The sequence below is a fragment of the Malania oleifera genome, chromosome 2, assembly GCF_029873635.1.
Source record: "Malania oleifera isolate guangnan ecotype guangnan chromosome 2, ASM2987363v1, whole genome shotgun sequence".
NCBI classification, from domain to species: Eukaryota; Viridiplantae; Streptophyta; class Magnoliopsida; order Santalales; family Ximeniaceae; genus Malania; species Malania oleifera.
This window is the reverse complement of record NC_080418.1, coordinates 113,494,432-113,520,252: the sequence shown is the minus strand read 5'-3', so window position 1 is coordinate 113,520,252 and position 25,821 is coordinate 113,494,432. Positions and strand designations below refer to the sequence as shown.

Sequence of the window (25,821 nt, the reverse complement as noted above, 5' to 3'; positions counted from 1 at the left end):
TTAGAATCTGACATTGAGGATTGAGAAACAAATAGCACCTGAAACTATAGCACCTTGCAAGACATATACATTAGGAGGTAATTTCTTTTCTTTTAGAATGCACCTTTGTTGACCTTCATAACTCCACTTTCAGAGGAGTACTTGTACCCTTTGGAATCAAAGGCTCCAAGAGAAACAAGATTCTTCTTCAAATCTGGAACATGCTGAACTTTAGTGAGAGTTCTCACAACACCATCTGCATTTTGATTTATACTGTTCGAATTTTAGCAATTTTACAAACTGCATTGTTGCCCATCAATATGATCTTGCTAGAGATTGATTCATATGAGGAAAACCAATCTCTGTTGGGACATATATGAAATGAGCATGCTGTATCCATCACCCAATGATTTTTAAAGCATGCATCACTGGTAGTTGAAAGAACAAATTCAGCACCTTCGGATTTGTTATCGGTAACTTTGCTTTGATGTCTTTCTCATTCTTTCTTTTATTTTGGCCTTGTTTGTTCTATTTATTCTTGTTCTTCAACTTGTAACAGCCACCCTTGATGTGCCCTTTCTTCTTGGAGTAATTGCAAAATTTATTTGTATTCCTTGATCTTGACATGAAACTCTGATCTAAATTTCTTTCCATGGTCCGTCCCCTAGGTACCAAAGTATCTTCCAATCTTTCACTATTATTTCTTGTAATATGCTTCTCAAGCAATTCTTAAGAGAATAATGAATCTTTAACATCCTCTAAAGAATAGTATCTCTACCAAATAAGACAGTTTCTCTAAAATGCTTTAGGAAAGGGGTAAAGACAAAAAAGGGCTTGATTTTCTTCTTCAATTTTGACATCAGTTGAATTCAAATAAATGATAACGGAATTGAAGTCATTTACATGGGTTTTCATGGACATCTTATGCTATCTGCAGCATATACAAGCAATGCTTTAAATATAATTTGTTTGGCCTATGTACAGTGACTCCAATTTAAACCATCAACTGGCAGTAGTCTTTCCTAAGAGGACTTCTTTCAAAACAGTGTCTGAAAGGTATAGTTGGATTGCTGTCGAGGCTTTTTCATCCATTTCGTCCTTTTGATCATTTGTCATAGTACTTGGCATTTTCTCTTTTCCCGACAATGCTTTCACCAAACCCTTTTGGGGTAAAACTACTAGAACCATCAAATTTCTTAATGTTGTACAGAAGCCATTGGATTTGATTAAACTGAACTAGCTCTGATACTACTTGTTAGTACTGGAGGAGTCTTTGCACAAGCTTGATATGCATGAGCGCCAACTTGACCCAAAAAGCTAAAGCCTATTGGGTCTTGGGCCCAACTATGTATATATGCACCCATCCTCCACCATATTTTTATGTGGGACAAACTTGTTAGTGGAATTCTCTACAGATATAACATTTTTAAATAATAGTGTGTGTATGTGAATAAAGTTTTAATCACAAGTGTATGGCCGCAGACTCGCAGTATGATATCTTTGGGTCTGTTTGGTTGTGATAACAATTTTCATTTTCCATATCCGAATTTCCAAATGATTACAAAAATGCCACCTACTTTTTTAGTTTTCTAAATTTGTAAACAAACACCCCAAGTTGGAAGCCAACTTTCCTATAGAAATTTAGAAAACTAAACGCAAGGTGTCATTTTTGTAATTATTTGAAAAAGGAAAACTGAAAATAGAAATTTGTTGCACTTGTGAACAGGGTCTTAATTTTTCAAGAATAAACATATTTGTATCCTTGTATCCATCTAAGTTATATTTGTCTCTGTATGCATGCTTCATATCAAATCTGTGTTGGCAATATCTGGTATTTGTGCTTTGTGCAGCAAGGTTGAATTACTTTTGTATCATTTTTTGTGCGCGCAGGAATTAATTCTTAGGAGTGTTTATTTATGTTATGCTTTCTCAATATTGCAGATATGTTGAAGCAGGAACTGTGATGAATAATTATGCTCACATATTTGACCTTCTTACACGTTTGCGCCAGGTGAAGTATTATTCTGAACTAGAACAGATTTAAGTGTGGGCTGTGGATTTTGACACATTGGCAGTTTAAATTACTCCATTTAATTTCCTTCTAATCATTAATTCAACGTCATTGTTTTTTCTTGATTCTTATGTGTTTATTAATCTTTTTGAGAAGTTCTTAGGAGTGTTTCTTGGGGATGAAACTGACTCTATTGATCAGTTCTGCTCTTCGAGGTGGATGTTGGGAGGGGGCTTTTATGTGGTAAAATTTCCCATAGAGAGGAAAAAAGGGGGGGGGGGGGGTGTCCAAGGTTTCTGCAAGGATGTGGAACTTTGACTCATTAATTAGGGACTTTGGTTTGAGAGACTTTTCCTTGGGTAACACTTCTTTTACCTGATCTTTAGAAAAGGGAGGGGGAGGGGGGGCGCTAGAGCAGTTGCCAGTAGATTGGATTGATTCCTATTTTGCAGGGAATCAGAATGTCACTCTTCACAGGGACCAGTTAGTTAGCTGGGTGAGGTTTGTAGGTCAAAAAAGGAGCGAGGGTTGGGTCTAGAGAAGTTGGTGTCTAAAAACATGGCTCTTGTAGCTAAATGGCTATGTCGCTTCCCTCTAGAAGAATCGTTCCTTTGCCATAGAGTAATTAGAAGTAAGTTCGGGTTGGATGAGAATGCGTGGATATCAACATTAGTTTAAGATGTTCTTTGGGTAGTCCGTGAAGGTCCATTTCTCAGCTTTATCCTTCTTTCATCCCTCTCACCAAACTTGAGGTGGGGAGGGGCTCTTGGATCTGTTTTTGGAAAGACCCTTGGGTGGGTAATGCATCCTTATTCACTTCACTTCCTTGTCTGTTTCAAATTTGCTCCGAGCAAAATAAAGCAATATTCTTTCTTTGTTGGGGATCTGAGTAGACCATTGGTTTTTTGGAATCTCCACTTTTGGAGACCTGTCTTCTTTCTTATCTGTATTGAGTGGCAGTAATCTTTCTTCGGGGAGGGATGTTTGTTCTTGGTTTTTTGGATCATTTGGAAGTGTTTTCTCGTAAACATTTGTTTTGATTCTTGATTCACTCCAATTCTTTTTTCCCACTCTCGTTTCATTTGGAAGGCTAAGGCTCCTCCAAAAATCAAGTCTTTCACTTGGTTAGTTGTGCTCAATAAAATTAATACAAATAACTTGCTGCAAACTAGGAGACCTTTGAAAGCTCTCTCTCCCGATGTATGTGTGCTCTGTTACAAAAATTTTGAGACAGCTTCTCATCTTCTTTTGCACTGAATTTTCTTGGAGGATTTGGAGTATGCTTTTTGGTATTTCTGGGGAGAGCTGGGTTTGCCCTTCTTTGGTTGGTGAACTGTTAGCTATTTCTTTCACAGGCTTTGGTAGGAGTTGGAGAAAGGATAAGGCAGTTCTATGAAAGTGTAGAATGCTTGCAGTTTTATGGGGGTTATGGTTGGAGTGTAATGGAAGGATATTCAACAGGAAGAAATTAAATTAGGCACTGGTTTGGGATAAAATTGAGTATTTGGCCTCACTGTGGTGTGCTGTTTTGGGCTTTTTCAAAGGAATTAGTTTCCACGAGTTACATAGAGATTGGAGGAACTTTTTGGCATGTTGATCTTTTATTTTTTGGCTTTTATTAGTTGTCTTCTTCTGGATTTTTTCCAGGCCTTTTTTGGGAGATGACTTATTCTCTCTCGTGTAAATTCTCTTCCTATTAATGAAATATTTCTGTTTCTATTAAAAAAAAAAAAATTTCAGAAGTAATTTGATATTTTAACAATTATGTATGACGTCAATATTATCTAATTATGTTCTTTTTTAGAATGCATGAAAATTGTTTGCATTATAGCTGCAAATTGTTTTTGTACATCTAATCTATGGTGTAATGATCAACTTTAAATTGATGAGGGAACACGGTTAGGGCTGCAATTGGGTCCAGGAAGATAAGATTTGACCAATTTGGTCTTCACTTTTTGTTAAATGAGCTTTAGATTTCTTCAGTGTGGATATTTGTTAAGTAAGCCTATTCAAGCTGACCACAGTAAGCTCTCTTTTTGTAAATTGGCCCTTGTGGACCTACCTCTTAAGTTGTTGATAACATCAGTTGAAATTTGATACAAATGATTTTAATATTATTTACAAATTATCGGTTAGGTAACAGTATATATTTATCTAGTATTGTTGTGTGCAGTAGAGATTTTTGGGCTAAAATTAAGTAAAATGGTGTAAATTCTTTGTGATTTTTGCAGAATGTTCTGTCTGCAAATAATTTTCAGCTAGTTCTTATTAAGTTACCCATTGTACATATGTATGTATGTATATATATATGCTGTTGAATAATTAGGTAAAATGGAAGACCTTAAACTCAATGATAGGTCTCTCCCTCTGTTTATAATATATGTCAAGTACAATTGGAATGACTTGGGAGGAGATAATGAGTAAGGATTTAATATCCTTGAATCTATCAAAAGAAATGGTTCATGATCACATAAATTGGCGGAAAAGGATTCATATAGCCGACCCCACTTAGTGGGACTATGGCTTGGTTTTGTTGTTGTTGTTGTTGTTGTTGTGTACAATTGGAATGACCACATTACCGTTGCTAACTTACACTTATTACAAACCAAACTCTAACAATTAATAATAATGCTAAATGACCAAATAACCATTAACACTCCTCCTAAAGCTGGAGCATATATATCATATGCTCCTAGCTTGTTACAAATGAATATCACACGAGCACCTACCAAGGCTTTAGTGAACAGATTGAGAAGTTGAAACTCGGACTTTACATGAGTGGTTGTAATGAGATTTTATACAAGTTTCTCTCGAATAAAATGGCAATCAACTTCAATGTGCTTTGTCCGCTCATAGAAGATAGGGTTGGAGGGAATATGAATAGCATCTCGATCATTGCACATAAACTCCATAGGTTGATAATGTGGAAAACCTAGTTCTTTCAGCATGTTTTTCAGCCAAACAAATTCACATGTAGCGTGTGCCATAGCCCTATATTCTGACTCACTACTTGGCTTGACCATCACAGTTTGTTTCTTACTTTTCCAAGACACCAAATTACTACCGACAAAGATACAATACTCGGTTGTGGATCTTTGGTAGGAACATGACCCGACTCAATCTGCATCTGTATTATCCCTTAATATAATTGTGATCCTGATCCTGATATAAGAGACCTCTCCCTGGTGCACCTTTGAGATATCTCAAAATTCGAATTACTGCATCCCAGTGACTTGTTTTAGAGGAATTGAGTAACTAATTCACAACACTTGTTTCGAAGGATATATCAGGTTGGGTAACTGTGAGATAATTTAACTTTCCAACAAGTCTCCTATACAGACCTAGGTTGGGCAACAAATCACCCATATCTGGCGTTAACTTACTATTGGGATCCATGGGTGTATCAACAGGTTTGGATCCCGACAGTCCTATCTCATTTAAAAGATCAAGAACATACTTTCTCTGTGACAATACAATTTGCGTACGAGATCTCGACACTTTTGTACCCAAGAAGTACTTTAATGGTCTCAAGTCCTTGGTTTGAAACTTACTTTGTAGAAAAAGCTTTAGGTCTTGGATGCCTCGATCATCATCACTAGTGATCACAATGTCATCCACATGCACAATAAGCAAAATCTTGCCAGATGGAGTATGACGATAAAAAACTGAGTGGTCTGCTACACACTGATGAATGCCAAAATCAAGTACTACAACACTAAAATGGCCAAACCATGCCTTTGGAGATTGTTTTAATCCATAAAATGATTTCTTAAGTTACAGACTGAGCCTGACTTCCTCTGAGCAACAAACCCAGGTGGTTGCTCCATATATACCTCCTCATGAAGATCACCATGTAGGAAAACATTCTTCTCATGTAACTAATGTAGAGGTCAATGACAAGTGGTGACTAAAGAAATGAACAAACGTATCGAGGCAAGTTTAGCGACTAGAGAGAATGTGTCCAAATAATCCTAACTATATAGATGTGTATATCCCTTAGCAACAAGGTGGGCCTTCAAACGAGCCACAGAACCATCAGGATTGACTTTCACATTGTACACCCAGCGACAACCAACCACAAACTTATTAGGAGGAAGAGGTACCAGATCCCAAGTATCATTATCATGTAGTGCATGGATCTCTTCAACCATTTTTGTCCTCTACCCAGAATGGGATAGAGCTTCAGAAATGGATTTTTGAAGAGCAATGGAAGACAGAGTATGAACAAAACAGTAATAAAAGGGTGACAAGAAACCATAACAAATCAAATTAGAGATTGGATGTTGGGTACGAGTGCGTTTACCTTTTCGAATAGCTATTGGAAGATTAACATAATGAGAAATAAGATCATCCGATGAGGGAACTAGAGGCACAGTAGTAGAAGCTGGAGGAGGCACTTCCTCCTTGAGTCGCCGTGTGTATACCTTCGAATTGGGATTATCCAAGCAAGGAGAAGGACTCAAATTGGATGAAGATGTTGGAGGATTGGACACAGATGCTAGGTTTGGATCTGGAAGGCAAGGCAGAGGAAAAGACTCATTAAGGTCAACAAAACTCAAGGAATCAAAGTAGTATGGTGTAGACTCAAAGAAGGTGACATCCATAGAGACAAAAAAATCGATGTAAAGTAGGACAATAATATCGATATATTTTTTGAGTATAGGAATGGCCCAAAGAGATACATTTGATAGCACGATGATCCAACATATTCATTTGTGGAGTTAACTAATGGGAAATTGACACACAATGATGTTATTAAATTTCCACGAAATTGTTGGAATTTTTGGTTTTCGTGACACTTGAAATCAAAATTCCAATTGATTTCCTTCTTGCATAATTTCCATTGAAATCTCAACGAATCATCCGAAATTTATCAAAATCTCGAAAATTTAGCGAAACTTGTTGAAATTTGAATTATGCAATGGAATTTCCTCGGAAATCAAATGAGAGATTTAGAAGTGAAGTGAAATTTCTCTCTTAAATTATTTTATTTATTTTTATTGAAACAAAAGATTATTGCAAGTGCTTTTGAAATTACATGAAAAAATAAACTTACAACAACATTTTATTTAACCATTTATGTCTACATTATCATTATTTGTATAATAAATAATATTTAAATGATTTATGAATTTCATATGTATTAACTAATTTACTAAATATGTTTAATGTACATTATCTTACAAATATGTTTGATGCACATATTATATTACAACTTCTCCACCTCATACACAACATAGATATTACTTATAATATATTAGTCCTAAAACTTAATTATTATGTCTATTAATCAAATTTAAAGCTTCATAAAAGAATGTCATGCTTTACTACGGATTTCCATTATTTTTCTAAATTGAAATTGAAATTTCCATAGAAATTTCTGTACTTTTGGAGCTTCAAAATTTGAGTCGAAATTGAAATTTAAGACCTTGCACACAACTGAATATACAAGGAGGAAGGGAGAACAAAGGAGCCTTAGGGAAGATATCTGAATATGGGATTTTGCCACCAAGGACAGAGGATGGCATTTTATTGATGAGGGAGCAAGCTGTGAGCATTGCATCACTCTGAAAAACTTTGGGGACATTCATTTGATATAATACAGTACAAGTTGAGCACGACTAGGACCCTAAATATCGGAATGGACAAGCATGAAAGGAATAATTACTTGTTTGTCGACCCGGGAAGCGAAGGGAACACGATGGTGCTTGCCCGATTGACAATATTCACACTCAAGATTAGATGCAGAACTCAATGTATGAACTAGTTGTTTCAATTTGTCCAAGAACTGGTGACCAAGGTGATAATGGATTTGAAGTGGTGTAGCTGCGACTGTGCAGGCAATGGGAGGAGAAGGCGACTCAAAGTAGTAAAAGTCTAAAGCCTCACATCCCGTGCCAATTGTCTTTCTCATCTTCAAATCCTGAATAACCACAGAATCAGGAGAAAATGTGACATAACAATTTAATGACTTTGTAGGCTTACTAACTGACATGACATTGAAAGGAGATTTACGAATGTATAAAGTAGAAGAAAGAGAGATGGAATGAGTAGGATCTACTGTTCCCATCCCCTTAATAGCAGTAGTGGATCCATCAGCAAGGGTAACTTGAGGTAGATTTTTAGGATATTGGAGATCAGAAAAGAAGCTGGTTGCACTTGTTATATGGTCAGTGGCAGCAGAATCGATAACCCAAGGACTGGTAGGAAGGATACCGGATGACATACAGACTGTATGATTACCTTTCTGGGCAAAAGACGCAATATGAGAAGATGCTTGTTTAGATGACTGATACTGTAGAAACCTTGAATACTCCTCTGATATAGTTACAGTATGCAGTTCACTCAAATAAGTGATTAGTGAAGGAACCATACTTTTTGGGATTTGGAAACTCCATCCCAACATTCACAAACTCAGACCAATGACCATAAGAGTAATTGTTGGAACAATCTGAACAACCATGAACAAGGTGATCAACCATGAACAAGTCACAAATAAATCAGTAAAAGACTTCCACAGCACCAAGAAACTCAGACACAGCCCCATGAAAGCAACTCACAGCACTGAAACAAGTGGAGAAGTGAACCACAGAAACTACCATGGAGAAATGAGAAATCACCAACTAAACTGCCCCACCCTCACAAAAAAAACAGAAGAAGAAAGAAAACAGCTTATGAGCACTGTGACTGCTCCAAGAAAGTCACCAATGACTATTACTAACACCGAACAACAACTGACGAATTACGACGACTGCATGGTTAAACAAAGCTTGGATCTTTGAGCAAAACACATGTCCAACAGCTTGATATTTTGATATATGGAAGGAATTAGATCATTGAATTGAAAAACACTGAAAATCCCACTTGTTCAGATCCAGTAAACTCAATAACCATTGATAAACTGCTTCACGAAGCATCAAACAACCATTTTTGGGTGCTGCAGCTGAGCAATTAAAAATGGTGAGATCTTTGGGCAAAAAGCATCACGAAAAACTCCAAAAACATGTTAATAGAGAGATTGGATCACTGCTGGATCATTTCAGGTCAAAACCATGCTTGAAAGTGGCTTCATGCACTGGTGCATGGGGTCGGCCCTGGCATCCTTCTTCTGGCACGTTTGAGCCCATGAGACACTGCCTGGAGGTGGGATTTCAGTTGGGGGGGGGGGGGTGGTTGCAGATTAGTAGTGTCTGTGGGTGACTATGGTGCTGGTTTTGACAAATCTATAGTGGATTTGATGTTCATGAGCTGTCAGTGTCGCCCAGAAAATTCCAGCGACTGGTCCGACTTTCTGCTGCTGCTGGCTGTTTTCTAGGGTTAGTATTGCTGAAAAATATTCTATGATGATAGTCATGCAGCGGATTTTGGGTTTTAGGCTTCAGTTTGATGGTGGTGGTAACACTTAGGATTTAGACATGTTGAATAATTGGGTAAAATGGAAGACCTTCAACTCAATGATAGGTGTCTCCCTCTATTTTTAATATATGTCAAGTACAATTGGAATGACCATAATACCCTTACTAACTTACACTTATTACAAACCAAACTCTAACAATTAATAATAATGCTAAATGACTAAATAACCATTAACATATACATATACGTATATCATGCTTTATATGAGCTTATTCATTCAGTAATTTGCATCTTCACAAACTATCTCTTGAACTCAATGACCCAAGCTGAACCAATCTCAGGGATTGCTCATTTATTAGATGAGCTTCACAACTAGCTTTGGGCTTGGCTCACTGGCATTGACAAGTCTGCATGAACAAGCCCTTATCAGGCTGGGATTTGATTGTCTCGAGAGGAGCTTGTCTATTGGGAGGGTTATATGTGGCCATGGTTTTATATAGTTACCTTGGTAATATTACCAGTGGACCTTAATCCTATTTGGCATTGGCCAATACTTTTTCAATAAAACAAGAAAGGGAGATTGAACATAACTCTTGTTGAGAACACAAATTAGGGCAATTCGATGTCAAGTTTTATTTTTATTTTTTTAAAAGGAGCAATTGCATGTAGGATGACTGTCTTCGTTTTAGAAGTTCACATAGCAATGAATAACAATGGGGTTTCATACAAGGATCCCACTACCATATTATTTTTTTCAGTAAGTTCTATAGTTTGGATACTACAAATTCAATACTAGCCTAATAGGGTTAAAAAGCTCACAAAAATGGGGGTTATGTATTTTACAATCTTCACCATTTGTTGTGTTTGTCATCTATCAACAGACACCAACTGCTTTTATATTCTTTTTTAACCTGAAAGGAAAAAAGATTATTGTAATATTTCAAATTGAAATAATAATTCTGGAAAAGAATTAGGCTCTCATTATGTTTTGTCCTGTTACATTGCATAGTTTCTATTGGTGTTTGTAGTACATATTGAAACCAAATATAATGCTAGTAGAATGCTACGCTGAGTAGCTTGATGTGGAAAAAGACGAAATGACAGAAAGGACTTTTTCCTAATAGCTTGCCTTTGTTCCTGATAACTTCCAGAGTAGATTATTGCAGTTTCCTTGAGCTTAGTTGGTGATGGGTTATTTTGAAGTTGATTTGAGGCTGTTTTGATTACCTTATGTAAATGCTAAATTAAAAGCAGAAAAAAGAGTGTAGCAGCTTGTTACTTCTCATAAGAAGAACGTGCAGCACTAATGACGTGCGTTTGACATGTCAAGTGGATTGATTAGATGAGTGATGGTGCTGTGCATTTGTCATGTGTTCTCATTGAAAACAAATGGTGATGGTTGAGGTAGCTCAGGATTGTTTAGAATTTTAACTAAAGAGCTATTTTAGTCATTAACCTGAACCCCCTTCAACTCATCTCTGAATTTTTGAAATATTTTTGGCCTATTGTATATCCACATTTTGTTTTGTTTTGTTTTGTTTTTATTTTTTTATTTTTTTTTATTTTTTATTTTTAGTTTTAGTTTTTTGTTTTTTTTATAGCTTCCATTGGCTTGATTTTTTTAGAAAGCTTCTAAATTTCTCATTTTTAAAGGATTTTTAGCATAATTTACTTAATGGGATCATTTTTATGTTGAGATTTTAAAAATTTGGATTAGAACCAGGATCTGGAGGAGTGTTTTTGTAGAGTAGCAAGACTTGATAGGGTTTGACAGTTTTTAATGCCAGACTGCCAGGCTTCTCAGCTTGTGTATTACAAGCTCCCCCTGCCCCACGCCCCCTGCATACCCTTTATTTTGTGAGGGTGACCTATTTGTGCAGTAGATCGGCAAGACTTGGTAAGGTTTTGAGATTTGTCAGTGTTTAATGCCAGACTGCCAGGCTTCTCAGCTTGTATATTACAAACATTGCATAATCCCAAAAAAGGGCTTTCTTTCCTCCCCCCCTCCCCCCACATACCCTTTATTTTTTTAGGGTGACCTATTTGTGCTGTAGATAGATCTTGGTTTTGAATTCGTCCAATTAATCTCTTTTTGTAAAACAACAGGCAGTCGATCATCCTTACCTTGTGGTATATTCTAGATCTGCCGCATTAAGAAATGGAAGCATGGCTGATACCAATAACAGTGAAAAAGTTTGTGGCATCTGTCATGACCCAGCGGAAGATCCTGTGGTAAGTCTTTCACTTTATATTGTTTTCCTTTTTATTTTTATTTTTATTTTTCTTTCTTTATTTATTTATTTGTTTGTTATTTTGGATGGGATTGTTTTAGACATCATAGCCATTACTCTGCTTAAGGTGAGGTTTTTTAGTGCTGCAGACACTTTTCTTGATTGAAATACCCTATTAATTTTTAAGTTTTTCTATATTGCTAGATGCAAGCAGTCTATTACTATTTTAATAGAATTTTTATTCAAATATTTCTGACGCCATAGATAAATTTGTGTAGCCACTAAATTATCCCCTATTAAGCTGTCTGGTTGGCTTCAAATTATGGACAATTACTGCTAAAGGAGACATTTTACTGGTGGTTGATTTATTTCCTGTATTATGTCATCTTCCTGTGCTGGACTTGAAAAAATGGCTCTTTCATATGTCAATGAGTGCTGATTTTATATTGATACATTTGTCAAAAGAAATGTTGCGTTCGCACTTGGAAATGCGTGAAGCATCTGCATTGAACTTAACATGCCGTGGTTAGGGTTAGGGATGTGTTAAGCATGATGACATGCCTGGCAATGTATTGGGGAAAACACCATTGTTTTCTAGAAGTTCATGGCTTTATTTCATAATCCTATAGTACCTGGTGTGTAATGCAGCCACTTTATTTTGCTCAATACGTGTGGTATAAGATAAGGTGGAAACTTCGACTAATCTATATGTGCCTTTGTGACCCAAAATTACTGTTGTTGTTGATGGTTAGATGCAATCCAAAAAGGCACCTATGCTAGGAAAATCTGAAGCCCGTATTACACGGTGAAGATAAAGTTTGAGTTGGTTTCTTGGAATCTTTTTCATTTCCACTCCAGCAATACTTATGACACGAGTCTGATTTTTTTATTAATATCTATACTAGTTTATTATGTCAATAGGTACAGTTGAGGATGTTTAATGTAAAAGAGTAATCTTAAACAATTCATATGTTAATTGTTTGACTAGAAGAGTAATTTTAAACAATTCATATTAATTGTTTGACTCATGCAATAACTGGTTAAGCATTCTGTGTCTCATGTTCTGGTGTTTTGTGTTATTTGTTGAATGAAAAAAGAGAACAAAGATTCTGCAGGGCCACCTAAGAACTATATGCCCATAGCATTAACTTTTTTTTTTCCCCTTGATGTGTGAAATCCTTGGGATTTGTGTTTATGTCCCTACTTATCTTATTATTGTCTCTCCTCTTTAAAATAAGGACAAAAGGCATTGCCCTCTCCTGAGGTTTGGCAAAAAGACATTGACATCGCCTGAGGTTTCAAAAATTCAAGGGACTCCCTTGAGGTTTCAAGAATTTTAGGAATCTTCCCTAAGGATTGTCAAAAAAGACAAATCTTTCATTGTATTTTGCAAAACGACAAGTTTTTTTAGGGGAAGTTTATGTCTTTTTGGCAAACCTCAGGGAGGGTTTGTGGCACTTTTGAAATCTCAGGGGAGGTCGATGGAATTTTCAAAACCTCAGGGTCCTAATCCCTATCTTTTTGGCAAACCATTGGGTAGGTGAGTGTTTTTTTCCCTTAAAATAATATCCACCTTTGAAGTTGCTGCATGACATGTTTGCTATTTAAGTAAATGACTACAACACATTATTTTATATTCTGGATGTTCAGATGGCTGAGACTATATATATATATATATATATATATATATATATATATATGTAGTCATTTACTTCTTAAATAGCATGCATGTCATGCAGCAATTTCAAAGGTGGATATTATTTTAAGGGAAAAAGACACTCACCTCCCCTAAGGTTTGGAAGAAAGACAGGGATTAAGACCCTGGTTTTTTGAAAATTCACACACACACACACTTTTTATCATTTTATGATATTAATACTATAAAATGATATATAGAGAGTAGAAAAGGAATTCATAAGAAGGAAAAGGTATTCTCCTAGAAAAAAAAAAATGTGAAAGGAACAGCTATAAAACTTTATCTGAAAAAAGTACAATATTTTGATTTTCAACCATGAGAAAATTTTCTGCATTGACATAAATTTTACAAACTGCAATTTATTCTCTGTATAGTGCATTGGATTTGTGGGTGCCTTGCGACTATTTTCTGTGAGATCATTTACGCTGTGGTAAATTGAGTTGTTGGTTTCTTGGATCATAATTTTTTTCTTTTCTTGTTTCAGGTTGCTTCTTGTTCACATGTCTTTTGTAAAGGTTGTTTAATTGATTTTTCTGCTAGCTTCGGACAAGTTTCATGCCCTTCATGTTCGAAACCACTTACTGTTGATTTGACAACTAAAATGAATACTGGAGATCAGAATTCTAAGACAACCATTAAAGGGTTTAAATCCTCGAGTATTTTGAATAGAATCTGGCTTGATGATTTTCAGACAAGCACCAAAATAGAGGCTTTGGTATGTTTTCTTTAAAACCATTTCATTTTCCCTTATATTTATTTTGGTTAAAACATTGCTTGATAGAAAAGGGGCTGCTGCAGGGAAAGTGTTACCTTTGTACAGCATGACTATAGGTTATTTATTTGCTTAATATGAACTTTCTGACAGTTTATGGAGGAGATTTTATATTTTAATTCTATTTTTGTTTGTTCTATTTATGATGTTTTTATTAGGGTCATATGACTCTTCTCTAAAATTTAAGGATATTTTAATTAGGGATTGGTATTTTAGCATACTTAGATTTTTAAATATAGTTCCCTTATCTTCCAAGCATTGTAAGGCTATTAAAAGGCCCGTTCGTTGTTTTATCAAACTTAAATTGAAAAAGTTGTTGGTTATCAGCGTAGACTAATCTGATACAATTCCAGTGTTTTTGATAAGGTTCACAGATTTTAACTCAAATCGATGCAGGCTGTCAGCGTTTGACACTGTTTGCAAGTTTCCGCTAGAAACTTTTAAGGTTCATGATTTTATCTTAAATCACTTTGGGCTGCTACTGTGGCCTCTGCCTCCACTATGTCTCGCAACAATGCAGTTTGAATCCCACAAGCTGTAATAAGCTTCATATTGAAAACCAGCCTGTAAACCCCTCCGGCAAAATTTCCCATTTGCTCAGTTCTATGTTTCTTCGGCAGCTGTGCTTTCTAAATAACACAGCAGACAAGGCTCCCCATCCTTGTTTTCAATTAATCTCTGGATCCCAACTGAATACAAGTTCGACCCCAAATTCCATTAGTTTGCCCAATTGAGGTGGAGATCATCAACTGAATCTTGTCACCATCATTAAGAATTCTTCACTGACAAAATTATACTTTGCTGGAGTGCTGATCTGGAACTACTGCAGCGTCCTAGAAGTTCTGTTCACCATTTTGATTGCTTCTATTCTTCATGACATTGTGCCTCTACCAAATGTGCATAAGCTTGAAATGAAGGAAGAATAGTGGTTGGAACCTAGGTTGATTGAAGACCTGCCCTAATTTCATTCAAAGAAGAAACTTTAAAACCGGTTCACTTCAGTTGACCTGAAGGCTCAGCTAGACCGGACTGAACTAAACAGGATCAGTCAACCCATGCTGAACTTTTCATATGGCCAAGTCAAAAAATGACCAAGGACTAGTTTGATCTGGTTGCTCACAAAGTGGCTCAAATTTATTAATGAAAAGAATGAGAAGAAAAACAAATCCACGAATTGGACTTTGACTTTGAGGTATTTTCTCCCAATTCCCAAGTTGTCATTTTTCGAAATCAAATTGTCCAAACTTTCAGAAGTTTGAAGGTCTCAAGTCCTTGGTTTCTGCTTTCTTGTCTACTATTTTCATTCCTTAATCAGTAAAAAGGGAGATTTCATTTGAAGGCACCAAGGCGGTGCCACCTGATTACAACAAAGGGAACAAACAGGAATCACTGACAATGTAATGCCCCAAAAAGAAAAGTATCTAGCATATAACAGCCCCTAAAACAATAAGAGTGGTCAGCCAGAGCTGCGTGGCTGACCCTTTTTTATCGCAAAATAAAATTTCATTTATAGAGAAAGAATTTACAAGAGGGAGGATGACATCTCCCGAGTAAAATTTGGGACAAACCGGAAATAAAGAACTAAGAACAAAGAGAAAAAATATAAAGCCAGCAAGCTCCTCCAATCTCTTTTTAATACTGGAAAACTAGCACCTGTAAAAAATCCAAGCCCAACACATTAGAAAGAGGCTATATATTGAATTGTTCCCCACACTAACACCCAATTTATTTTTTTCCCAAAATGATCTGTGCACCACGCTCCAACCATAAACCCCATAAGACTACAAATATGCCATACTTCCACAATGCTGCCTTATCCTTCCTTCTTCCAAAACCTGTGAAAGAGGTAGCTAACAAATCTTCACCCAAAAAAAAACAAACCCAACTCTCATCCATAATACCAAATAGCTTATTCCAAATTGTCCAAGCTATTGAGAATCCCACTTGTGTGTTTGTCCCATATTGGAAAGTTTGAGTGGATGATGACTGCTTTTATGTCTGGTTGGGCCCAATACCTAATAGGCTTAACTGCTTAAACCTTTTGGCTCAAGCTGGTCCTCACCCATGTATATCAAGCTCGCTCTTAGACTCTCCCAATCCAAACAAATGGTATCAAATCACTTTAATCAAATCCAATGGCTTCAACATTGTACAATATTAAGAAATTTGATGGTTCCAGCAATTTTAATCTTTGGCAAGTAAAAAAGTGTGTTGTCCTGACCCAAAAGGGTTTAGTGATATTATTAATGGAAAAAGAGAAAATTTCGAGTACTCTGACAAATGATCAGAAGGACAAGATGGATGAAAATTCTTTGATAGCAATCTAGTTATGCCTTTCAGACATTGTTATAAGAGAAGTCCTCTTAGACAAGATCGCTGCCATTTTATGGTTTAAATTGGAGTCATTGTACGTGACAAAGTTCCTCACCAACAAATTATATTTGAGGCACTACTTGTATATGTTGTGGATGGCAGAAGATATGCCCATGAAAACCCACCTAGATGAATTCAATTCCATTATTATAGATTTGAATTCAATTGATGTCAAAATTGAAGAAGAAGATCAAGCTCTTTTATTGTCATATTCCTTAACCCTTTCCTACAAGAATTTTAGTGAAACCTTCTTAGCTAGTGGAGATACTATTTCTTTAGAGGGTGTTAGAGCTTCTTTATTTGAGAAGCATATTATAGGAAATAATAGTGAAGGATAATTAGATTCTTTGTAGCCATAAGAAGGACTATGAAAAGAAATTCAGATCAAGATCAAGACATACGAACAAATTTTGCAATTACTACAAGAAAAAAGGGCACATCAAGGCTAACTGTTACAAGTTGAAGAGCAAGAATAATGAGAACAAATAAGACCAAAAAATCAAAGATAGAATGAGAGAGGATGGAGAAAATGTTTTCGTTAACAATTCCGAAGGTGTTGAATTTGTTCTTTTCACTAGATGCATGCTTTAAAAATCATTGGGTGATGGATTCAATATGCTTGTTTCATGTGTCCCAATAGAGACCGGTTTTCCTTATAATATTCAATCTCTAGTGGGATTGTATTGATGGGAAATGAGAACTCACTGAAGTTTGACACGTTCTAGATTTGAAAGAATAAACTCATCCAAGGGAAAGAAGATTGTAGATTGCAAATGAGTCTTCAAGAGAAAAAGAAGGTATTCTAGGAGTTGAGGGCGCAAGGTATAAGTCACAATTAGTAGCTAAATGTTATAGTCAAATTATAGGAGTAGATTTTAATCTTGTTTTCTCTCCTGTTGTCAAGCATACCTTTATACGTGTATTATTATCTCACGTTGCTATGCATAATTTGGACTTGGAGCAACTAGATGTTAAAACAACTTTTTTGCATGATAGACTTGAGGAAAAGATTTTCATCCACCAACCTGGAGGTTTTATTATTGATGAAAACAAAACCATATTTGTTTATTAAAGAAATTTTTATATGGATTGAAGTAATCTTCTTGTCCATGGTATCAAAGGTTTGACTTGTTTATGTTGGACCATGGTTATAGAAGGAGCACACATGATAGTTGTTTATACTTCAAGAAACATAAAGATGATTCATTTATTTACTTGTTATGTATTGATGATATGCTTATTGCTTCTAAAGATAAATATGAGATCAATAGGTTAAAGGTCTAGCTTGTTAGGGAATTTGAAATGAAAAACTTGGGAGCAACGAAGAAGATTCTTGGCATGGAATTTCAAAAGATTCGAAAGGAATGATTGTTATATTTGACACGAAAGAAATATGTTTAAAAATTTCTGGAGAGTGTTGGCATGACAAATTCCAAATTAGTTAGCACTCTACTTGTTGCTTATTTCCACTTTTTAGTTTTTTTGTTGCCAAAATCAGACATAGAAAGTGGTTATATGTCACATGTTCCTCATTCTAGTGTAGTTGGAAGTCTTATGTATGCTATGATTTATACCCATCTAGACATTTCACATGCGGTTAGTGTTGTGACTAGGTACATGGCTAATCCAGGTAAAGAGCATTGGCAAGCAGTAAAATGCATAATTTTATATACTAGGTACTTCTGATGCATGTTTAAAATTTGGGAGACATAAGTCCAATGGTATTGGTTATGTTGATTGAAATTTTGCTAGGGATCTTGACAAGAGAAGATCCATTATTGGTTATCTGTTCACTTTTGGAGGATGCGCCATAAGTTGGAATGCATGCATACATGTATAATTTGCTACCAGGGCAGAATGTATGGCAATAACAGAGGCAGTCAAAGAAGCTATTTGGTTAAGGGGTTTGATCGGTGAACTTACAATTTGGGACAATGCTATAGTTCATTGTGATAGTCAGTGTGTTATTCATTTGACTAAGGATCAAATGTTTCATGAAAGAACAAAACATATTGATGTTTTTGAGGGAGTGTGTATATAGGTGTCTTTCTGAGTCTTTTGAGGTGTGTTAGAGAGTATAAAATCTTAGGTCTTCTTGTATTCTATCTCTTCCTCAATAGTAAAGTTCTTTTACGATCTTTGCTTGTGGATGTAGGCTATAAGTCGAACCACGTAAATCTTGTGTTTATTTTATTGCATTTCTTGTTTATTATTCACTTATTTTCTTAATTGTCATACTTATTGATCCTAACAAGTAGTATCGGAGTCGATGGTTTGTAAGTTTACATCGTAAAAGTCGAGGTTTGAAGCTAATTTTTGTAATGTACCACTAGTTGGAGGTCCAAGTGTGTGACCAATGCCAATAAGGATCATCTAGGTCCAGTAGATGACTTTGAATAGAGTCTAAGACATGAGAGGTAGGATTTGTATGGGGGCACGTGGAATGCAATACGTGACACATAAGACACTTGGTATGGTTTACCTGAGCAGTTGTTGGAAAATTGGGCTTGCTTCCACAATGGATATGGTTATTACTCAAGGGGGAGATTATGAATTGGACGCGAGTGTTCTTGCACGTGTTTCTACAAATGTAGACATGTGAAAGAGAAGAAGTCACAAGTGGACTCACATGGTTTCATGCCCTTTCTCATGGTTGAGCAATGATTCCTAGTTGACATGATAAGTAATGACTTTCATTCAAAGGGGAGTGGTTGGAACTCACAAGTGAAGGGAGATTGTTGAGAATTCGATTTGTAAGTTTGTCCCACATTGAAAAGTTTGAGTGGATGATGAGTGCTTATATGCATGGTTGAGCGCAAGGCTTAATATGCTTTAGTTTTTGGGTCAAGTTGGTCCTCACCCATGTATGTTAAGCCTGCCCATGGACTCCCCCAATCCTAACACAAGCAAATTTGCAAAGCAAAAGAAGATGAGATGCTGTCTTGGAGTTCTTATAAGCACGCATACATCTGGAGAGAGAGCCTTCAATGGCCACTTGATCTGCAACAAGTTATTAGTATTAAAGTTTTATTAAGCACAACCAACCAAGTAAAAGCCTTAATTGTGTGGCTGACCCTTGGAATTCCCTTCTGCTCCTTTCCTTCCACATGGTCCAAGAGAGTTAGGTGAATCAGTTCAGTCAAGGACATAGCTGTTCTCTTCTCTTTACTAGAGTGAGATCCCTTCCTAGTCCAATTCCTTCAAGTAACACCTATTAACTAAAGTTAGGCCCCTCTTTTGAAAGTTGTTAGTAGTGAGAACTTTCCCCAAAGCAGCTTCCTATGTGAAGGAAAGCAACTTGGTGGGGATAGAGTCTTCCAAATGCCTTTCCAGGGTGTGTGAGTTCAGCTTCTTATAGTGACAGAAAATGTGCCATTTTTTGTTTAGGGTCCACCGGAATCATCTGAATTACTGCTAGAGGGGCTATTGCTGTAAATTTTGCCAAGAAAATTAGAGTAGATGTCAAGTTCCCAGTTATTAGCATTACTCAGAAAAGGGAGATCCTACATGGCTCCATTATCGAAAAGATGGAAAAGCGATCCGACACTTGCATCTTTGTCTCATGCTAAACTGATGAGTTTAGGAAATTGGGTGCAAAGAGATGTTCCACTGCCACACTGCATATCATGCTAGAAAAAGATGCTGTCCCCATTACCCACTGTGAATCTGATTAAAGAAAATAAAGTATCCCAACCCTTCCTAATCCACCTCCAAGATCCACTTTGAAAGGCTCATGAAATTCTTTTGAGATCTTACCATTATGCTCTAGCCAATATTTAGCCACAATGAACATTCTTCAATAAGATTATTTTCCTTCATGGATATCTGGACCCATTTGCCTAGTAAAGCTCAAGGTTATTAGTATTGATCCTACATAAAATTGTTGTGGTGGTCTGCTGGATTGGACCAGAGGATCAGAAACAGGATTGTAAGATTCTACTTGTAATGTAAAATAAATTTAAAATTATGTATTTGGAATTATATGTGAACCCACAATAAAATAATCCTGAAAACTTGGTAGTAAGCTTTTGAAGTATTTTAAACAAATTTCAGGATTGTAGCTAGCCTGCTAGCTTAGCAGATCTTTCCTACAGTAGTTGACCCTAAAAGAAGTGTCATAGTCTGAATTGCAAAGTTCTCTGCAGAGGGCAGACTGATTCAATAATTGTAATTAAAAGGAAAAAAGAATGAAGAGAAAAGGAAGAAGAAATTGCTAGTTTTTTATTTATGTTATTTTTATAATGATCATATCTCTAAAATTTATGGACATTTTATTAAGGAATCAGTATTTGAGCTCATTTAGGTTTCTATATATAGTTTCCTTGTCTTCCAAGCATTGTAATCCTATAAAAGGCCTTTATGTGTTACTTTTTTATTCAAACTTGAATTGGAAATAAATTTGTCTCCACCCAGTGATTCTGTTGCATGTCAATGTGTGTGTTTGAAATGAAGGCATGAACATCCATATATAATTACATTCTTGATGTGATATTAGTAATTATGTTTATGAAATGGCAATAGTAAGATCCATCTTTGCCTGGAGGATGCTAATAATTGAATTTTATGGATGGAACTGCGCCTTTTTGAAAACATTCCTTAAGATGAAATGGAAATGAGATGAGGGCTAAAATGTTTGTTATATTTTTTCATCCAAAGCATAAAAATTTCTTGCCTGTATACTTCTTTTTGCAAGTATTTGATTATTAAGTCAACTATGATGCCCTCCTGGCTTTCAGCGCCCCAAAATTTATCCATAGCAATTTTGAGCTTGGGACTTCAAATTTCAGAAATTGCAGTTGGTAAACACCCATTTGCTTGTGAAGCTAGAGATCCTAAAAATGAGATTGTTTAGATGAATATGGCAATGAAAAGACAGAATAATTTATTTGTGAGGGACGAGGTAAACATTAGAGCTTAGGATTGAGAGATCATATGCCTATAGGCAATGAATACCAATGAAGAATCAAGTTGAAAAAATTATGATAACATGAAGATGGTCAAAACATGGATGAGGGTGGTTGTGGTAAGAGGCACAACGACCTATATTTCATATAGAAAAAAGGCATAGTTTTTAGTAGAACTAAATACACAAAAGGAATGCATGTTACTTATGGTTGCGAGATTTATCATTTTAGAGTTGTGTTGATTCGAACTGTTGCAAAAGGGTGATTTAATGCACCTTGGAAGGGATAGAATTCTTGTGAGATTGTTTAAATTATGAGTTTGTGATCTGAACGTGTTATGAGGTGACCTGATTAAGTTATTTGAACATGATTCACTAACTTTGTTTCCAGCATCATCTTCTGCACTGTGGGTTGTGTGAACTTGTGGTTTCATGAGATACTTAAGATAGATTTGCTACAAATTTATGTTATTTTCCCTCCAAACTATGCCATTTGCATGCACTGTTGCATTTTAATTTTCCCTATTGCTTCGCTTAAATCATTTAAATTGGTGTAGAGAGAAGAAATCAGATTTATGACTGAGAGGGATGGTTCTGCAAAAGGAATTGTTTTTAGCCAGTTCACATCCTTCTTGGACTTGATAAACTACTCTCTTCAGAAGGTAAAATACAATTTATTATTAATAGTTTGCAATTGACAAACACAGACCATAGTGATGTGATGAACTTTTTGCAGTCTGGGATAATGTGCGTTCAATTAGTGGGATCCATGTCGATGACTGCAAGAGAGAATGCTATTACAAAATTCATAGAGGATCCAGAATGCAAGGTTTTCCTCATGAGCTTGAAAGCCGGGGGCGTTGCTCTCAATCTAACTGTTGCATCAAATGTGAGAAATCCCATGTTTTTTATTTAATATTTGATAGTTTTTTTCTGGGTACAAATGCAAAGGAGAACATGTGAACTGCCTCTGAGTTATGCAAAATACCTCAGATTAAGGTTTGAGTAACAGATAAAAATATATGACCATATGAGCAAGAATGATCGAAACAGCATTACACAAAGTGCACGACAATGCATGCGTTCAGCTTGGAGGCCTTTGTGGTGTAGGGAAAGCAAAACCCTATCTAGGATTTGTTGTAAAAGAGTAAGAGGGTCTAATGAGAGGGTAATAGAGTTTAACATACTCAACCATGGGGTGGTCTTCTGGAGGCTTAAGTCCAGGGAAGACAAGGAAGATTGGAATGTCAATTTTAAATAAATCTTGACTGTCATTTCATCAATTAGAACACCTTATGCAGCATAAAACCTTGAAAAAGACAAACTTAAATAGGTTTAATCTTGACCATACAAGGTAACTTAAAAGAAAAAATAACCAAAAGGAATAAAAGCCCTTAAAAGAATTCTGCTACAGTGACATGAACAGCAATGTGAACCGTGTTGGATCCGGTAACAGTCCCAAGTGTAACTCAAAAGAAAGTTCAGACTTCTGCCTGTGCATCACTTTGTCCATAGTTGATGTCAAGAAATCTTACAAAGAACAGAGAATATTGTAGTTTTCTGCTCAAATTTACTCTTAAAATGAGTTCTGCGCGTACAATTGGTCTTAACATGAAACATCCCAAAAAATGGCCTTTAGTCACAACACAGAAAAAGAATTCTTGGAGCAGCTATAAACATCAGTTGGATCAGCCTTTAAAAAATCAGTCACAACTGGCAAAAAGGCTCACAGGGGTCAGAATCTGAGATGATAATATACTATCACATGTTCTCATTTATGTGCGTAGATTTTTTTTTTTTCATGTAGTTTCTATTTATTGAGTTCGTCTACACCAAAATGTGACCTGTTTCATGAATAAGTTGGTAAAATATTGAAACATTAATTATTAAAAGATTTACCTAGAGTTTGTCAAGTACCAAAAGAAGAGTGGTAGTCAATAAGTTTAATTTATTAAATTAGTATATTTCTAGTTTACTAGTGGGTAATAAAATTTTGATGGAGGAAAACTTTTGCTTGAATTGAATGTTGACACTCTTTTTCATGGATGCCTAAGCAATTTTCCTTCGATTAACCTGCTTTTCTGTGCTCTTAAGATAATTATAGGAAACAACACAATCAGTCAATCATCTCTCTCTCTCTCTCTCTCTCTCTCAAGTAAAAAAAAAAAACGAAAAAGAAATTGGAATAGGTTTTCTAGTCCTTTAATTATTTGTTTCATAGCTTGTGGCGGTACCACATACCCCTTGCTCTTGATCTCGATTTCTGCTCTTTTCTTTCAAAATATTCCATATTTTCAGACTTCTGCAACTCTGATTAACAGCTTCTCATATTCGACTTGAATAGGTTTTCTTGATGGACCCTTGGTGGAACCCAGCTGTTGAGCGGCAAGCCCAGGATAGAATTCATCGAATTGGGCAGTATAAGCCTATAAGGTGCCCCTCTTTGCCCACTGCTCCTTTCCCAGCTCCTTGCTGAACTATATGGTATTGATTTGAGTTATTAACCTGTCATTTTGCATATTTTTAGAATTGTGAGATTTGTGATTGAGAACACAATTGAGGAGAGGATTTTGAAGCTTCAAGAGAAGAAGCAATTGGTGTTTGAAGGGTAATAGTTGGATTTGTTGCCAGCTTTGATGTGCATGTGGCTGTGTGCGTGCGTAAGAGAATTCAAGAATGAGATGGGTGCAGACTTTCTTTCCTCTGCACTGCACACAACCATTAGATGTGTGTGGTGTTCAAAAATCTCTCTGAGCCAGCAGATCCTACCATCCTACGTTTGCTCATCGATGCTTGCATGCATAACTGTTGGATTTTGTGACGATGGACTCGGTGGATTTAATGGCTGCATGATGGGCATGCTATTTCATGGTGTTGGGCCTGCGATGGGCATGCCATGGTGAAAGCATTGATGCACGGAAACGCCTTTCCATTCTTCTTTCATGCAGGGAGAAAATGTGGAGTGGTTGGATCTGTTGGATCTCTCATGCAGTGGGCAGGAAAGAAGTTTTGCATCGTCCTTGAAACCTCTTGTATATATGTATGCCTACTCGATGGTAGGTTCTTCCTAAATATAAAACTGACCAAACCATTTTTCTGCCTTTAACAGCACTGTAGGTGGCTCTTCCGAGGCTCTGGGCAAATTAACAGAGGCTGACATGAAATTCCTGTTTGTCACCTGAGCCAGAATGCAGTATAATTCACCTGATGAAGCTTCACTGCATGTGGCCCTTGCTGTCATGGGCATACCCTCTTGTTTTTGGTTGATGTCATTGACAAACCTTGTTTTGGTGTTTGTAGCATTTTCTAGGTCTCAATGACATTCGTAGGCTCCCTATGAAAATGGTGTTTTTCAAAAACCCCCAGAGCACTGAAATATTTTCAGATATTTAAACTTTTTGTATGGTTAGTTAAAAAAAATTGAAATATTTATTTAGCATTTTAAATCCCATCATCGCAGAGGGCTCAATGAGAGTATTCTTTAGTTACCTATGCATGTGATTGGAAAAGGGGATTTTTGTGGTTGAAGGATTTCAAAATTATGGGGATTTTAGAATTGTGTATTCCATTTATTGAAAGAATTTGTTGTATTAGAATTTTAGATCTCTTAAATTAAATTCTCTCTAAACATTTTGAAGTCGTTTGCATTATCTCAACATTAATGTGAACTAAGTTAAAAGTCCAGCAACCTAGAAACAAATCAAACATAAGAAATATATGGATTAAGAGGTAAATTTCTTGAATGAAAACTTGAAGTGGAAGTTAAGGATTTTGTGAGGAAAAACAAAGGGAAAATCATGTGTGGAAGGACAGGTGGAGTGTTTTTTAATCTTGTCACGGTGTAGACAATTAATTAAATTCTTATATTTTGGATGATTATAAAGAAAGTTTGATCAAATAAATTACTGTCAATTAAAATTTGTTAAAAATTTAAGGATTTGATTGATTGTTCAAAAAACGACTGTGGTTTAAGAATAGGATAAATTCATGTTAATTAGGCCAAAGTGTCTTTTTGTTTAAACGATATTATTTCGTTATAGGTGAGGATTATTAATAAATTTGGGACATGGTATGTGGGTCGGTTTTTTTCAATATATATATATATATAGAAGAATATAGAAATGCTTGTTTAATTTATTTGTCCTAATAATATAATCTAGTTGTACATTGAAAGGAAAAAAGCAGAATGATATGATGATCTCTGCGTTTTGCTACCTTGATGGGAGCCAACATTGAGCTTACATTACAAATAAATTGTCATCATTAAGTCACTTGATACTTTGCTCTTTAATCATGCTAAGTGCCCTAGGCTTATGAGTTGCCTCATTTAACCAAGGCACTAGCAGACTTGTTAATAACTCAATAATAGGCTCATAAGTTTACTTGTTAAATAAGTTCGTGAACATGTTTGCATATAAGGTTTTTTCGTTACTTTGTTTGGGCTTATTTTTAATGCTTGTTTAAGAACTTAACCCTCGTTCGGTTTGTGGAATAAAATTG

At 35.9% G+C, this 25,821-nt stretch overlaps 1 protein-coding gene across 1 annotated transcript in view; it reads left to right on the top strand.

Annotated features, from left to right (window-relative positions):
• Positions 1-24,772, top strand: part of LOC131148812 (DNA repair protein RAD16) — a 64,980-nt gene extending 40,208 nt beyond the window's left edge. Inside the window, exons 9-16 of the mRNA XM_058098738.1 lie at positions 1,921-1,990; positions 11,453-11,578; positions 13,758-13,988; positions 21,879-21,983; positions 22,058-22,210; positions 23,666-23,754; positions 23,849-23,929; positions 24,431-24,772. Of these exons, the coding sequence (XP_057954721.1) occupies positions 1,921-1,990; positions 11,453-11,578; positions 13,758-13,988; positions 21,879-21,983; positions 22,058-22,210; positions 23,666-23,754; positions 23,849-23,929; positions 24,431-24,503 (928 nt within the window). The 3' untranslated portion in view covers positions 24,504-24,772. The remainder of the gene's footprint in view (positions 1-1,920; positions 1,991-11,452; positions 11,579-13,757; positions 13,989-21,878; positions 21,984-22,057; positions 22,211-23,665; positions 23,755-23,848; positions 23,930-24,430) is intronic.
• The last annotated feature ends 1,049 nt before the right edge of the window (positions 24,773-25,821 follow it).